This window comes from Aythya fuligula, chromosome 5 (genome assembly GCF_009819795.1).
Source record: "Aythya fuligula isolate bAytFul2 chromosome 5, bAytFul2.pri, whole genome shotgun sequence".
NCBI lineage: Eukaryota > Metazoa > Chordata > Aves > Anseriformes > Anatidae > Aythya > Aythya fuligula.
The window spans coordinates 59,563,708-59,580,111 of NC_045563.1; the positions used below are offsets into that span (position 1 = coordinate 59,563,708).

At 36.4% G+C, this 16,404-nt stretch overlaps 1 protein-coding gene across 7 annotated transcripts in view; it reads left to right on the forward strand.

Moving 5' to 3' along the window:
• PPFIBP2 (PPFIA binding protein 2) overlaps positions 1 to 16,404 on the forward strand; it is a 107,533-nt gene that overhangs the window by 60,508 nt on the left and 30,621 nt on the right. For 6 of the 7 annotated variants that reach the window (XM_032187564.1, XM_032187566.1, XM_032187565.1 and 3 more), the window contains 2 exons: positions 1,345 to 1,458; positions 9,863 to 9,994. In XM_032187564.1, the coding sequence (XP_032043455.1) occupies positions 1,345 to 1,458; positions 9,863 to 9,994 (246 nt within the window). Of the gene's footprint in view, positions 1 to 1,344; positions 1,459 to 7,592; positions 7,651 to 9,862; positions 9,995 to 16,404 lie in introns of those variants that run through there. The other variant, XM_032187570.1, reaches the window with a different exon arrangement.

The window sequence follows — 16,404 nt, forward strand, 5'->3', positions numbered from 1 at the left end:
TCTCAAGGGCCAACTACTTTAAAGGCATAAAAATAAAATGCTCTGGTTTTCTTTTTCTGTATCCCTCTCCCAGGCATCCTTGTCCTTATGTTTGCAGGTAAAACAAATATGGATCACCCAGTCATTCCCGCTGCAGCTGCCCTGAAGTGAACTCAGTTGTTTGTTGATTCCCTTGGGCTTTAACAATGCTGCTTAACGGGTATGGGTACATCTTAAAGGTTTCACTTCCAAGTACTTTTTTTTTTTTTTTTTTTTTTTTTTTTTTTTTTTTTTTTTTTTTTTTTTTTTAAGTACAAGTACTCCAGAGTTGGATACGAGAACATAGATAAGCTTTTGTTAACATGTTTCATTAAAACTGGAGTTTAGAAACCTATGGTTGCTTTGTTGTTTGAGGTAACATTTTCTAGTGTAATCAAAGTTTAGTCTGCGGTGGAAACTACTTTTATATAAATAAATACCAAAAATGAATCTACAGAGTGTATGTGCTTCCTAACATAGGAATTAACACTTTTTCATATCTATCTAATGTTATTCTGAGCCTACATGTAGGTTGTTGTTGGTTTGTTGGTTGTTTTTTTTGTTGTTGTTGTTGTTTTTTTAGAACTTCACAAGCTTTGAGCTTGGCTGCTGGGCTTTTCTTGTTACACGTTCAGCAGTCTGTACCACAATTCCTACAGTTCTTTACCAGTATAGCTTATTGTTTCTTTTCCTGGGATTCATTGTCTGTATCTCATTTCTTTTGCTGTCATGTTTTGGCTTGCAAAGCCTGGGAATTTTTCTTGGAATAGAACTTTGTTGCTGCTAAAACATGCCTTTTACTCATTGCATTCCTTACAACTTCAAAACGCTTTATTGATAGGTAAGCTGTTTTTCTGTTCTTGTAAGAAGCAAGGTAATTGGTTGGTTTCCAAATGAACCGTTTTATCATTTACCCATTTTAGGGAGCTGAGTGCCAACAGAACGTGAAATAGCAGTGCATGCTTCAAGACCACTTCAAGTATTTTCAGTATAATATGTTCTTTGGTGTTTTCTAGTTGTTGAGACTTGTGCATGAACTGACTCAGGCTACCTATAAGTATTCTTCCAGCTCTTCTAGAAATGTTCTCTCATTTTAATATTAAAAAAAAAAAACAGTCCGAGTAGGGCGGGGGTTGAATGAAAATATTTGTAGGTGAGACTGGAAAACTGTCTCAGTAGAGCAAGTTATGAAAGAGTATGAAACTACTAAGGACTTTAAAAGAGAATTTGCGGTAAAAATGTGCATTTGGAAGTTAATTGTATAATGAAATTCAAATTTATTTACAGTCAGTTCAGTAGCATTGCGCTTCTCTTCTCAAATTACAGGTGAGTGTTCTTACAGACCAGGTGGAAGCTCAAGGAGAGAAAATCCGGGACTTAGAAATCTGTCTTGAGGGGCATCAGTTGAAACTGAATGCTACAGAAGAGATGCTTCAACAGGTAAAAATCTGAATTAGAAAGATTTTTACATAAGATCCTCCAAAGGAGAGGAGAGTATGCAAGCTTAGTCTGTCTGCATGTGTGAGTGTCTTTGGCAAAAAGAGAAAACAGAAAGAATTGCCTCTTTTTATTGTTCTCTTGCTGCTTTGCACTTTTTTTTTTTTTTTTTTTTTTTGAAATAAAAGTTTCTTTGTTTTTCTGTTGCAAAAATGTTTTATTGGCTGGTTACATAACACTGTACGTGGCAGCATGTAAAATGAAACTATTGTGTATTATTTGCACTGTGCTGATGAACTAAATTTGGACATGGTTGAGTAACTGGTTAGACAGGTTAAATGTACCTCATATATGTACAGTTATAGAATTGAAAACTTTTATTTAAATAAAACTTCTATTTTCATAAGGCTTTGAAGCTGAACAGTTAGTAAAGTTGAAATGAATTACTGTATCAAGTTAGGTTCTATACAGATTTTTGCTTAATTTAGTTTTCCCCTTGTTTTTGGAAAAAAAAAAAAGTACATGGCATTTTTTGTTATCAACAGTTTCAGGCTATATGATTTAATCTATTGGTGGTGTTTCATGACATATATTGAGGAAGAAGGATGAATAATAAGTATCTAATATTTCATGTGTTACTGTACAGATGGTAGCTTTGTGGCCATGAAAGAAATTTCCCTGTGCAATCTTCTGTTTCTACCAAGAAAAGTTGCTAAACATGCAGATAAACTGCTGGTAATACAGTGCACAGACATTGAAAATAAATTTGAAACTAACCCTTAAAATATAGACCAGAAATTTGCAGGATATATATATTGTTCTTAAGGAACATGTATTTCTCCTTTCCAGCTACTGAAATGTTCTGTTACAAACTTAATATTTTAGTCTGTGTGAAATATGCAAGTCTTTCAATTAACTATTCAAAGCTTTAAATTAAACTTAAGTTATTCTGAATAAATTTATTTTACTATGATAAGGATCCATGTACATTTGTATCTAAATGGTAGCAGTTTCCATATGGTGAACTTGTATCCTAAACATCTTTCAGTCAGAACTCTCCAAGTTTCTCAAAATAAATAATAAAAACAAACAAAAAATAAATAATAAAATAATAATCAAAACAAAACAAAATTGGTCTCACAACTGTTGTAACCCAAAAAGTTTCCAACTATGAAAAGTTTTATTCTATACTTAAATGAAGAGGTGTTTTAGAAAATGTAAACAGCAAGTACGTTTAGTTTTTCAGTGACATCTGAAGTGAAATTCAAAGAACAGTAACTGTTTATTTAATATTTAAATTATGAAAATCTGTTTTCAAACTTCATGAATGCATTCATATAGAGTGTAGAAGGTTCCTGTTTTAATGTAAAACTAGGTCGTCTTCGTCAGCAGTTTCCAATGTCCTGTACAAGTGCCCATGACACTTAGTAATGACATGAAAGATATTCATGTTGTCATTGAGTTTTTCCAGTCAGAATTATTCTCTGCATCATTCAAGGGCAATTAAGACAGTATTACAGTATTAATTTATTTTTTGCAGGAAACTACCTGTTTTGTAATACAAATAAATAAATAATAATCATCCACCTCTATCTGCCTGTATAAACATTCTTGCTTTTCAGAAAGACTTCTATTATTCTCTTGAAGTATATTGTAAATCCAGTTTTAGTTCTTGGTTCTGCTTACTTATTTGGAATATATTGAACTACATTGATTCCTACATTTGTGATCTTAAGCTGACAGCTTCTTCTAAACAGAAGATGGAATGATTAAGATAATTGCCATATTTTGAGCAATCTTTAACGTGTATTGGTAGAACTAAGGTAACTGCAATATGGATATGCATATTTTTTTTTACTTACCTGAGAACCCATATATGTGAGTACAGCATAAGCTTTGTCTTTTTAATTTTGGGAACTATAAGAAATCTAACTTAATTTTGTGCCCAAAATGCTACAGCAACAACAACGAAAAAATGATATGTCTTGTTAAGATAATTTAATGAAATTACTTAAAAAGTTGGTACCACGACAGCAAGGGTATGTAATGCTACCCTGCAAAATAGCTTTTCCGAGTCTGTGCTAGCAGAGACTTGTCCACTTTGTAAGGGTGTGGTTACTGGCTAAAATCCTTTTGGCTTATGATTTATGCACAGTTGTTTTGAACCCTGCTACAAAGCTATCATGCAAACACTTTTGAAACAGCAGCTAAAATAAACTTTGTTCGAATTACCTAAAAAGGCTGTTCAGCATTTGGGATGGACATCTTGAATGCTGAACAACAGAGATGCTGCTGCTTTGGAGGAAATTGTGATTCTCTAAGAGGAGGGACCAATATTCCTTAGTCACAATGTGGGCTTATGGGAAACATGTTGAGATCATCTAACAGTTTTCCACTACAAAAAAAAAAAAAAAAAAAAAAAAAAAAAAAAAAAAAAAAAAAAAGAGAGAGAGAGAGACAGAAGAGAGAGAGAAGGCTTTGTTCTGTTCTTTTGTTCTCTCTGTTCCTGAATATGTGCACCTGAAACTTATTTTTTACTGACTCTGATGCTCACCAGAATTTTTTCTCTATGACTGGGCAGAAAGGAATGGGGGGGCAGGCAGTGGTTAAAAGGAGATATTTTTTTGCTTGGTTAGTGAATTGAACCAGCTTACAGAAGAGGTTAAGGCATGGCATAAGGACAGTGGTGGGCTGCACATTTGACCTAGATGTTTATGAAACCACAGCCAAAATAAATATGACATGTATGTTTTCATGACATGTGATGCTACTATGTCAAACTCAACATTCTGCTTTTGTAAGGATACTTTTTCCACTACAGACCCTAATTAAGAAAGAACACTGCCTTTGAGGTATTTGCATTGTCTTTAAAATGAAGTAGGTCTTTCAAGAACTCATGAAAGTCAACGGCAAAACTTTAGATCCGTCATTAAATATCCTTTTAGTTTGGGCCAAGAAAAATGTTTTCTTGTTCTTCAATCATAGCCAGTGGTAAGAGAAAATTTTCTGGGGCATGCCTAGGAACAAGACCCCAGTTTGGTCTCTCTGAATTGACTTCTAGTTGCCAATGAGTGTGTAAAAGACATGGAAATGATACCTGTGTGAATAGTTGCCTCCCTTGCCCATTAGTACGTTGTAATGAGTTTGTCTCAAAACAAAACAAAAATAAACAAAAAACCTCCTGGAATTATCTTAAAAACACAATTTATGTTGTGACAGTCCATTTCTAGTATACCAGTTACTTTAAAATGTGATATTACAGCTGATTTTAGAGAAAAATGGTGGATATGTGTCTTGCTCTAAATTAATCTGTAGCATTTCTAAGAACTTCCAGTGAATTTTAAAAAAGAAATTTTAAGCGAAGAGGGGATCTTGAACATCTGCTACGTTAGCCTCGGAGGGACTTCCTATCCACATTTGATCAACTTTTGCTTCATTTGTACTGTGAATAAATGTAGAACAGAATTGGAAAGCAAAAGTAGATTTTGCTCTCTCTACATATAGATAAAGTAGTTGTCCTAAATTGTCCCATAACAGAAAGCACCAGCCAGCCAGAACGCAAATGCACTGGTGCGATGGAATCAATGTTGTAATTCTTGTCAGTTTGAAAAGGGAATTTTCTACACATTCGGATTTCACTTCCACAGTTCTTTTAAGTGCATTTGGTATAGTAATTATCGCAAGTGAAAATACTTCTTTGCTATTCCTGTGCTGCACTTGATTGATTTAGCAGATACTAGTTGTCATTGAAGCTCTATGGCATAAAATGTACAGGTTATTTTGCCAACCAAAGTTGTGCCAAAATGCTGAACTGTGTGGCAGTGGCTGTCTTCTGCCTGACCTGTACCAAATCCTAAATGTGGTTTGACAGTTTGTTTTTGCCTTCCAGCTTATTTGTGACACGTAGTTGCACAAAGCAATCCAGAGGAATCTTGTCAGATCGCTGCATTGCATAAGGATTATTGTGTCTTCTGTCGATTAAATTCTGTTGCAAAGTACAAAGTGCTTGGCTTTAGGGTTTTTTCTGTCTCAAACACATGGAGACTGAAACACTTGAATGAACAGGAGTGAATTTCTGTGCTTTTCCTCTTTCTGGTGTTAGTTTATGGCTAATTTCTACCTGGGTGCGCAGAGCAGGTGAACATGTGCCAGACAACATCCTTGGTGAGGCGCAATTGAGAATGTTCTTAAAAAAATTAAAAAAAAAAAAAAAAAAATGCAGGGAGGAGCTGTATTAGAGTAGGAACTTGAATCCCATGCAATTTAGCGTGTACCTATTCTGTTTTTGCTGTTGTCTTTTTCTCAAGGGAGATGGAATCCTACCTTGGTTGCACAGTGCAAATCTGGTGTGTATCTGTTTGCTTCTCAGGAACTTTGTTGGCTGGCAAGGTTCATTCCTTCAACTTTCAATTGCCTCAGTTATCTGATCTTAAATGAATTTCAGCACTTGTTTATAACGTGTGGTAACTCCTTGCCAGCAGCTAGCTTACTGTTTCAGAGTTTGAAGTGTGCTCTGTGCTGCCCTGGTTGTAAGGCGTGAGGTTTTCAGAGTATGCTCTCAAGTTGTGCAGCTTATCTATACAGGTGAGCATTGCACTGTTTTATTATTTTACAGTTATAGGCGCATCTGCTTGTCAGATATATGCAAAGGGCTGTCCAATTTGTGAATGCAATGGGAAGTTCTATCCTTTCTGTTGCTTAACTATATAATGGACAAATGATGAATTGGAGGGCTGTAATTCACTTTCTGCTACTGAGTTGCACCATTTCATGGAGATTACACACGTACATTGCTCTCAGCTGTGTTTTCAGTTAAGCAAATATCTTATTTCCACCACAGCTGACACACAGCACTTGGAAAGTGCAGTCCTCATTTGCGGTGGTTCTTGCTGAATTTTGCTTACCAGGTAGGTCCATCTGTCTCTGCCTCTCTCTCAGCTACTTTAATGAATGTGAAAAGTATGAAATTTTGGAGTCTTGTATTTTGTACAGTGCACAAGTGCAAATGAGACCCTAGCGTCTGCTTTTTTTTTTTCCACTTGTCTGGAATCTTATTTATGGTTTCTGAAACAGTATATAGCATGATTATTTCATCTGTTTTGTAGACTGCTAAATATCCTGAAATGTACAGTGCTTAAAACAGATAACCTAGAATAGTGTGGGTGCCCTCTTTCTAAGCTGTTTTCTGTCATGTTAAATTTTATAAGCAGCTTTATGAGAAATTTGTATTTCCAAGCCAACCAAATGTGTGAGATATAGTGCATGTGTCAGTTTCACTAGGAATATTGAAAAGCATGATTAAATATTTACGAAGTATACAGAGTGAATTTGAAAAATACAGTTGTGTTTGGAACTAGTTTGGTGTGCATTGATCTGTCTGCCATACATGTTTTGTACCTTCTGCATGAGTCATCTTTGTAATTATTCTACTCTAAAATAGCATTTTCTTTATCTTTTTAAGGTTAAAAGTTGATTTTCACAAAAAGGACCTTCAAGAAATTAATTTATATTTTTAATGGATTTTAAATGAAAAACAACTAACTTGCTTATACATAAGATTTCTTAGAATATGTTCTATATTTGAGATTTTTGAGATCCTCCTAAAGCTGCTACAACCCTAATTACCATTTTGCCTCTCTCATATTATCCTTTTTGCTTTAAAACCAATAACATAAATTTGTATTTTCTTTTCTTACAATGGCATATTTATTCTGGCTGGCTTCAAGTTGCATCATACCACTGAAATACACTATAATTTCTCTGTAACAAAATGGGTCACATTCTCTAATGAGCTGTTCGCTGTGAGCATCTGCTTGAAGATGAAAATAATTGCTTCCAGATGTTATCCATTTCAAGAGGGGACATTTACTTAAAACGGCACTTTCTTTCAAAGCAAAAGTTAGACACTCTAGATGCAAGATAAATTGTCAGCTGTTTTAAATCAATGTAGCTCCATTGAAAACAAACCAGGGCTAGTTAGCTATTTTGTCTATTTTAAGGCAAGAGATTTATGCCAGTTTACACTCGCTGAGGATCTGATCCTCCAGCTTCAGAGCAAACTGTAAAGTTTTGTTTGACTTGATTAAAAAATGATCTCAGCTGCCTTCATGCTCACTCATACCAGCTAGCACCTTACTCTTCACATGGAGCTGCTGAACTCAGAATGAGGGTGAGGTATTACTCTCCACTGCACAAGTAAGTGTAATTTAGGAGCCTATTGAAAAAGTAGGGAGTAATAACAGACAGTGTACTCAAAGGACAGATCTGTTGTTAAAAATGTCTAGATGGATGCTATGCCTTATTAAGAAATCTTCCTGTTGCATCACTGAATGCCAAGTCAGTGTCAAAATAAATAAATAAATAAATAAAGTTGTGTTAGTTCAACAGTGAATAGAGCCTCTTATCCTGCTAGATTGTTTGATGTTAAGTGGCCCTATTTCTCTATCAGAGTTCTCATTTATAGCTGTATCTTAATCTGCAGAAATGTGCTGTGTTACCATCCGTATAGAGCCTGTTCCAATCAGGGCTGGAATATGCGCAGAACTGGATCTTGTGTAAATTAATGAGGATGTCATCCTTTATCCCTGGAACATTGAGGGGTTATTTATAATTGCAATTTGTAATCACCTTTGTAGAAAGCAGCTAGTACTGGGATTTCATTAGGTGACTGCTCCTTAGAATAGGAATAAAGTCAGTGCATTACCTTTTCCTGATTATTTCATTATTCCATCCAAAGACCAAAAAATAAAAATAAATATAATAATAAAACTACATTTTTGTTTATTCTCCCGTCCATACACAAATATCATTGCCAATGTCAGCAGAGTGGGCACAACACTGGGAATAGTGGGTGGCTTAGATAACTTGTGTTTCAATGCAGATGTAAGTTGAGTGCTATTTCTGATTTGGGCAGTATTCCCCACCAGACTAAAACAATTTACATATAAAGCAGATTTGGGTTCCAAATGAATTTTAACTGTATAATTTTTAAAATACTGTTTGTGGCTTCCTTGGCTCTAAACCATAGTATACAACATACTCTGCAGTTTGTGGAAGAGGGTAAGATGAGAAAAGCATACTGATGGAAAGGGCAGTTTTTGACCTCTCAGTAACATCAGCATAGATTCGGAATACCTATGCTAAATTCAGTTAAGGTATTTCCATGTAATTCAAAGCAGAATCTGCTGTAATTCCTCAGTATGTTTCATGTGATCAAAACATAGATGTGAGTTACAAATAACCATCAAAATTTAAAAAATAGAATATCCAATAAATAAATAAATAAAATTAGGCACTTGGAAAGTTAAGTATTGAATTTTCAGTAGGACTTAAACTCCTGAATAGATTTTTCACTTTGAAAATAGAGACCAAGAGACGCAACTTCAAATATATTCTGTTACGTTTTTGAAGATTTTTGGCTTTTGCTTTCTTGGAAACTGAAAGATGCAATGAAGGTGAATGGTGAATGTTTTCCAAATACAGTGATACCACTCTGTCCAAAGTATGCCTTTCTCTGCAATCTGAAAAATGAACTCAGGGCACACGAGCAAAAGTCATGGCCAATTGTTTCTAGTTTGGTATTAGTCAGTTTAGATATTGCCTTTTAGGTTCCAGTTGGTTATTATTGCTTCTTTTTCAATGTTGTTCCCTCTACAGTTAGTAGTGTTGAAAAGTTACCAAGTACTACCCAGTATAAACTTAAAGTACTGTTAGCATGACTACAGAAATGTTGCTTATCTTTGGTACTGTTTTGGTTAGGGTGCTTGTTCTGTAACGTAACCTTTGCTGAATAACGTATGATAAAATGTTCTAAAACACTGCATTATAATGCTAAAATGTAGCTCCATCTGACGAATATCTTAGGAAGCAGTCAACTGTTCTATAGTGTGTTGTCTGAAGGCTTCTATGTTATGATGTAGGTTTGTGTGTGTTCAGCCTTAGTGTTGTTTTCTGATCTCATGTCTTGTGCAAGGATAAACACTGTGCCAGACATTTTATTGAAGTGGGGAAGAGGACAGTGGTTTAGTGATTAACACAGGAGAATGTGTAGGTGAAAATAGCTGCAGAACTCGAAACATGCAGTTCAAACAGTTCAAAGTATAGGCAACATAAAGAGAGGTAAATAAATTTGCTTTCACATGAATTTGCCAATCACTCCGTACTTTTTGAGTTACTTTTTCTGCCTGCAGTGAATGACTGTGTTAAATCTATCTTTCAGCATTAAATGCTTTTTGCACAGTAAAGTAATAGTGAATGTGGCTTTTGAAGAAAAGAATCATTTTGCTTTTGTATTGAAAACATAAACAAAGGGGTAGACACCTATGTATGGAACTGTCAGCAAATCATGCAGCATTCTGTCAGTGTTCAAATAAAAATAACTCAGGAAAATTTTCTGCTTTGCTTTCAGGAGCTGCTAAGTCGAACATCACTAGAGACTCAGAAATTGGATCTAATGGCTGAAGTTTCAGACCTGAAAATTAAGTTGGTTGGTATGGAGAAGGAACAGAGTGAATATGAAGAGAAACAAAACAAAGCTGAGGTGAGTTTCTTTAGATTGTTTTCTTTTTTATTTTTTTTTCCTATCTGTGTCTGTAGTATGCTGTCATACACCTGAGTTTTTGAGCTGAAATCAGCATGCAATGGGATCTTGCATATTTACAGCACAGTCTGTCATTGGCCCTGTGAATTCAGTGAGGAATATGGTTATGCATTTTTGGGATGTGGTTTCTTTTCCTCTCTCTCATTATGCTTCAAAGGTTGCTGTTTGGCTTTAATCGAGACACAAAGTCCCTTTCAGCAGCATACTGTCTTTCTGGTAACCCTTTCCTTTCCAGGAAAGGGAAGCTGTACTGGCATGGATGTTTGAAGCCTACCGAGCTTGTTTCCTTGTTTTATGACAGAGAAATACTGTAAGCTCAGCAGTATCAGGGATGCTACAGACATTTGTAAGCAGAGACCCTCAGTGACTTTAATTCATTCAGGGAGAGGCAAGAGAAAGAGCATTTTCTTCACATGGACCTTTTCCCTTGTGGTGACATAATAAATAGTAGGAAAAAAAACACTTTCATTGGAGGTGATTCTCATCCTTTCTCCCCTTAGATGTGTAGTGTTCTGCACATCAAAGGAGCTTTGATTTTTACAGTATTAGTTAAGGAAGAGAATATGAAATGGGGAATAATATGAACAACATCCATTTGCTTTACTGGGTACAGTTCCACAGAAAATTCTATGGTAGCAAGCAGCAGGTGGGAAACAGAGAAGAAAGGGATTATGGAAGACAGGCATTCAGATGAAGTGTTGTGTGTATGTCTACCCAGCGGTCTTGCAAGGGGACCGCCTAGCCTGGGAGGATTACCTAGCAGGGGAGGATTAATAGGGCTGTGGCTTGAGTCAAGATTTATACTTTGTTGACTAAAAAAAAAAAAGACTTTATGTTCCTGTTGACTTAGGAGAAACTGAAATCCAGCCAGTGTTAGAAAACTGTTCTCCATATTGTTGATAGTGGAATATTTGATAACTATGCCTAGGTAATTTACTTGCAGTGACATGATAAGTTTAGGGTGTGTTCATTTTTTGACTTATTTGTCCTCTGAAGTTTTCTTTAGAGATGAAAAGATAGCTTAGAGAGAGCATTTTCTGGCAGAGGTTGCAAGTCAGTGGTACCAGCTGCTGCTGTTTTACCACCTGTAGCCTTCTCATGCTCTCTCACCCATAATTGTCAGCGTCTTGTGTACAGAAAGCCTAAGCAGTCTCGTACTGCCTTGAAAACCTAAACAGGTCTGTGCAACATGTAATTGCTACAGGTGGGAGCCTGTTCCCAGCTGTAGTCTTCCTAAGAGGCCTTTAGACTTCCCATTGCATGGTGAATACCAGGAAGAAGCTGCTTGAATTATTCCAAGACATGCACAGTCAGCCTGACTCTTGGAAAGCAATAAAGCTTCTGAGTGCATTTGGACTGACAGTAATTTCACGTGCTGATTAGGTCTGGGCCTGCAATGAGGGTGACTGTGACCTGTGAAATTCTGCTGCTGCTGCAGCAAGGTGTGTGGCTCACTTCAAAGGAAAAGCTCTATTGGTCTGGAAGCCCTTGTTGTATTGCTAAGTGATAGGAAATGCCCCACTGAGATGGAAAAGGATTCTAATCTGATGGAAAAGTTGAGAATCATTGTGTTAAGTGTGCCTTGAATTATTAATTACCCCAAGATGTGATTAGATTTCTGGCCTGTTGGAAGTTGCAAACCTATCCATACAGAGCAAGGAAAAGGGGTGTTGTACCTAAAGCTGTGGGAAATAAAGAGCGTTTTCAGTTTGCTTGCTAAGACACTTATTTATTTCCGATTGTTCTGAATAAATCTTAATCTAATTTGTCAAGATAATCAGGGGGTTGCTTTCAATCAAATTGAATGCTTACTTGAATTGTAAAGCCTTAACCCTACTTCAGTTCCTTTTACTATAGTTTTTATTAATTCTCAATACAAACGCAATTTCAAACATCACAATGAAATTTATTAACATATTTTCTTTATACTATTGGACAACAAATGCTGCTCAAATGTGGCAATACCTTTGTCTTCCAAAATTGCTAGCTTCCACTGCCTGACTACATCTTTTTAGTGAATAATCCACTTTTAAGAGCAAACTGAAGGTAGACTGTTTGCTTGTGTACACATACACTACTGTACTGTGGTAACTTAACTGCTTCAAAGGGAGGCCACTCTCCAAACTGACAATGACTGAATGAAATTAATCTCACTGTAATTGTATATCTGAATGCCATGGCTACTACAACATGCTGTTACAGTGTCTAATATGTCAAATGAAATTGCAATTAATAGTTTTACACAAATGGAACAAAGCTGTGAGTGACAGAGCTAGAGCCTTTCTCTTATACTGCAGTTGGCCAATTCAAGACTTTTAGGATTGACAGAGTCGAGCAGGACAGTGATTTGATAGTTTTGCTACTATCAGAACAGTCCTCAGTTTTCACCATGGCATGTGTTACAGAGGCATCCTCTAGTTGTTAAACTATTTTAAACAGCCTCTTAATTATAATTCATTATATTTAGAAATGGCAGGGTCAACTATAATGGGTTCAAAAAAATTTAAAATGAGATGTGAAATTGCAGAATAAGTCAGCTAAAACATACTTCGTTTGTAGTCTAATTTTGTGTCAGCTCATTTCACAGCAGCTGTTTCCAGTCACGTAGAATTTATCTGTAGAATTTCTCTCATTGGGTTGGGGAGAAACAAAGCAAATTAAGATATCCTTCTAAATATGAGTGAATCTTAATCTGTCAGATACATTTCACTTTATCTTGTGCAGCTGTGGTTTAGATTTAGTTTTAGTTAGCAGTAAAGAGTTTCTCTAACCTCCTCTCAAAGGTATTAATTTCAGACTGAATGCCACTTGTCTTTGGCTTTTCAAAAGCCCATGCTACATTTATAGTGCCATTTATTTATACATATGATACAGGAGCCAGAAGAATGGCTGCTTGTAAACGGATGGTCTCATTCTTGCCTTTGTCACTTTAATTCCCTTTTTGTAGAATAAGTTCTGCTCTGTTTGCTGCAGTGATGATGCTGTGAAGGGTTTTGAAATCTCACCCAAGGGTATTTGTGTAGCTTTTCTCTTACCTGAGAAGCCTTAGAAATTTTACAAACATCTTTCCTCAATGCAATGAATTATGAGAAAGCAACATTGCCAAGTCATTACTAAGTGCTTAGCTGCAGCCCAGATGCCTGTTTTACCCAAACATAGACAAAAGAGACTTTCTGTCACCATCAGGGGGCTGCAGAAATAATTGTCCATTTCAGCTTGCTTAACAGCCTTTGTTCTCTCCTACTTTTTATTTTCTGTCATACAAGTTCGGTGATTTTTGCTTTTCCGTACTGATGATCTGAAGTTTGCTATAAGCTGTTGAAAAGTGTTTTGTGGGTACTTTTGAATTAAGTATTTACTACACAGTTACTTGCCATTTCAGAGGAACATGAGTCAGTGAGCCAAATACCCCTTCTGGTCTTCTGTACAGCACAGCTCTGGGGATTTGGGTGTGCCGTCTCACCTGAGTCAAATCCAAGCCAGGGTATTTTAGTGTCAATAAATTTTCATGCTGTGAAAGAATCTCAGAAATTAAAAGCCTTTTTCCATCTTGAAACTGGAAACAACTGTAGAGGCATATATTGCATCTGGAGTTCATCTTTTACTCTTCCATAGACCTATCTTACCCTTCACAGAGGTAAGGATTTCTGTCGTTTCTGTGCAGTCAGGTCTTCCCTGAGGGAAGTATGTTGGATGCAGTGTTTCCCATTGTGTGTGTTTTTTTTTTATATGACTCAGAAGAGAAAGAATTACAAGGCAGCAGCAATAGTGGTTCTGAACTCTCCCACACTGCTGCAACTGGAGCCACTGCGAGTCTGTGTATCTTATTTAACAAGTGCTTCTTTACAACCTCATATGGTTTAGCAGTGTTCTGTGTCAAAGACAAGCACAGACTAGTATCGTGGTACTTAAAAGAAAGCAAGGCAGATGGGCATGTGTCCTGAGGATTCCACTTGCCAGTTGGTACTGCTCAGAGAGGTATCTGATTGTGGAGATGATGGTAAAAAAAGAAACAAAATCAAAGCATGGAAGGTGGAGGGGGTGTGGATAGCATCTAAATTATACAAGCAAGTTTGATGAGTGTTCTTTGCAGTTCTCTTATAAGAGGAAGAGTTGGCAACAGGGATGTTCCCCTCACCAGAGTCCCACTGTGTTGCTGCAGAGTGGGAAATGTAGACACTGAATATACGAAAGAGACGATTTCACTTAGGTGAGCTGATACTGAAGGAAGCTATCTTTCTCTTAGCTGTACAGCTCTGGCAAAATATTTCAGCATAAAAAAGACTTTATATTAGAGAGCTGGTATACTGAGGCACAGTACACTTTCTAAATTTTTTGATTGTTTAAGGAGCTAATTCTCGTTTATATGTCTAAAAAGTTTGTTGGATGTAAAAGGATGACCATCAGACATTGTGAGCCTGATTCAGAGTGATTCGTACAAAGGGAAATATATGCAGCTGCTATTCTGAATTTTATCATAAGCACACTGTACTTGAAAAATACTTAACTGATGTGAATCTCTTTTAGCTAACTGGTGTAAGCTTTTGAAAGAGAATCTTTGTGAATATTTGGGCTTGCCTGTGAGTGCTGGTGCAGTTTGAGATTGGTTGTCTGAAATAGTCTCCTGGTTGGAACAGTGTCCTGTCCTCGCCATAGCCGTTCCCTAGCACTGAGCAAGCAGCTTTATTGAATCAGCAGAGAGCTGGGATTACAGGAGGACTCTTATTCATTGTAAGGAAGAATAAAAATAAGTATGTGTGCTTTTGTCATCTGGTCTTCTGTCCATTAAAAACTTTTTCGCTCCCTTGGGAGTTGGATTAATCTCATGCAATTTATTTCTCTTGGTTAAAACTGAGAAGTCACAAAACATATGTTGTTAATGTGCATGAAAATTCAGAGAAAAGCCCTCCAAACTTGTAATATCTGATAAAATACCCAGCACTATTTGCTGCTGAATTGGGCAATTTAAGTGAATTTTTATATAGATTTTAATAGTTGTATTTGGCTTGCTTTCTTTAACTGGATTGTGTGTGTGTGTGTGTCTGTGTATTTGTGTATCACTGATTGCTTCAGAGAAGCTAGCCAGCAAATCAGTATACTTTAAGGCCATTGCTTCTGTGGTATTCTTTGATTTCTCCATGTTGCTTAACTGTTTCTCAGGGTCCAGATACTGCCTAGCTTTCAAGCTAGGTAATGGAGTATTTTTCTGACCCTTGCTAAACTTGGAAATAGAGTGATTTTACTAGTAAATTTTGTTTATAGATTGGGAAAGAGTAGATTATGGCCTCAGCTGAGCTAATTTTTTTTTCCCTAGTGGATGATTTCTCCGTGTAACAAAATCAATTTCAACAAAAGGCTGCCTCTCAGCCAGCATATCAAAATATGTTCCATTTTTTTTCCTAAAATCTGACTTCATCTGACTGGATAATTTACTGAAAATGCAGGCCCAAATTCTGATCTTTGTATCAGGATTGGAATCATGAATTAGTCTGGAACATAGATTCTGTTCTACAGAACTACAGTGCTCTGCACGATATTCCAAATTTATGGCTATTTACCTATAACAGAAGGAAAACGCATTGTCTCTATAGTTTGATATGCTCCCTGTATTTCTCTGTGCTACAACTGTAGAAATATTTTCTTTGCATATTGTCTTCATTTTCTTTCTCACCTGTCTTTTTTTTTTTTTTCTCCATGTTTTCAGTCGGTAGTGAACCTGATAAGTGAGCTCCAGGAGCAGATGTGTAGACTGCAGCTGGAAATTAATAGTAGAATCCAAGAAAGAAAGTCTCAAGATAGGAAACCAGATGTGACACCTAATGGCCCTCACTCTAGTCCAAGATCAGTGATAGAGACTCTCAGCCAGAAGAATTGCTCTCAGTGTGATGTACGAGAAGTACACCTTAGCAGAAGTTTGTGTATTGACTCTTCTCTTGCAGAAACTAAATTCCACTAACCAGGGCTGTGTTGTGAATTGTTGGCATTAATCGCTGTGACTCTCATGAGTAAGAGAGAGGTGGTTGCAAAAATTACAACAAACAAATAGGGAAGAAAAAAAAATAAAACAACCAAAGAAACAAAAAAGACAACAGACAGTTTATTCCCCCCACTTTTCTCCCCTGGTCACTGGGACAAATTTGGTCAGTCTTGATATCTATGTCCTACAGCACAGATATCCAGAAGAACCAATCACCTCTCTCAGGTATTACATGACTTGCTTTTTACTCATAGGTCTAGTGCTGGTGTGGGGCTTTTTTTCCTCCTTTTTCCTTTTTTTTTTTTTTTTTTTTTTTTTTTTTTTCCCTTGTTTTCTTAGTTGAAATTTGTTTGATATGCAGCATGGTAGCATG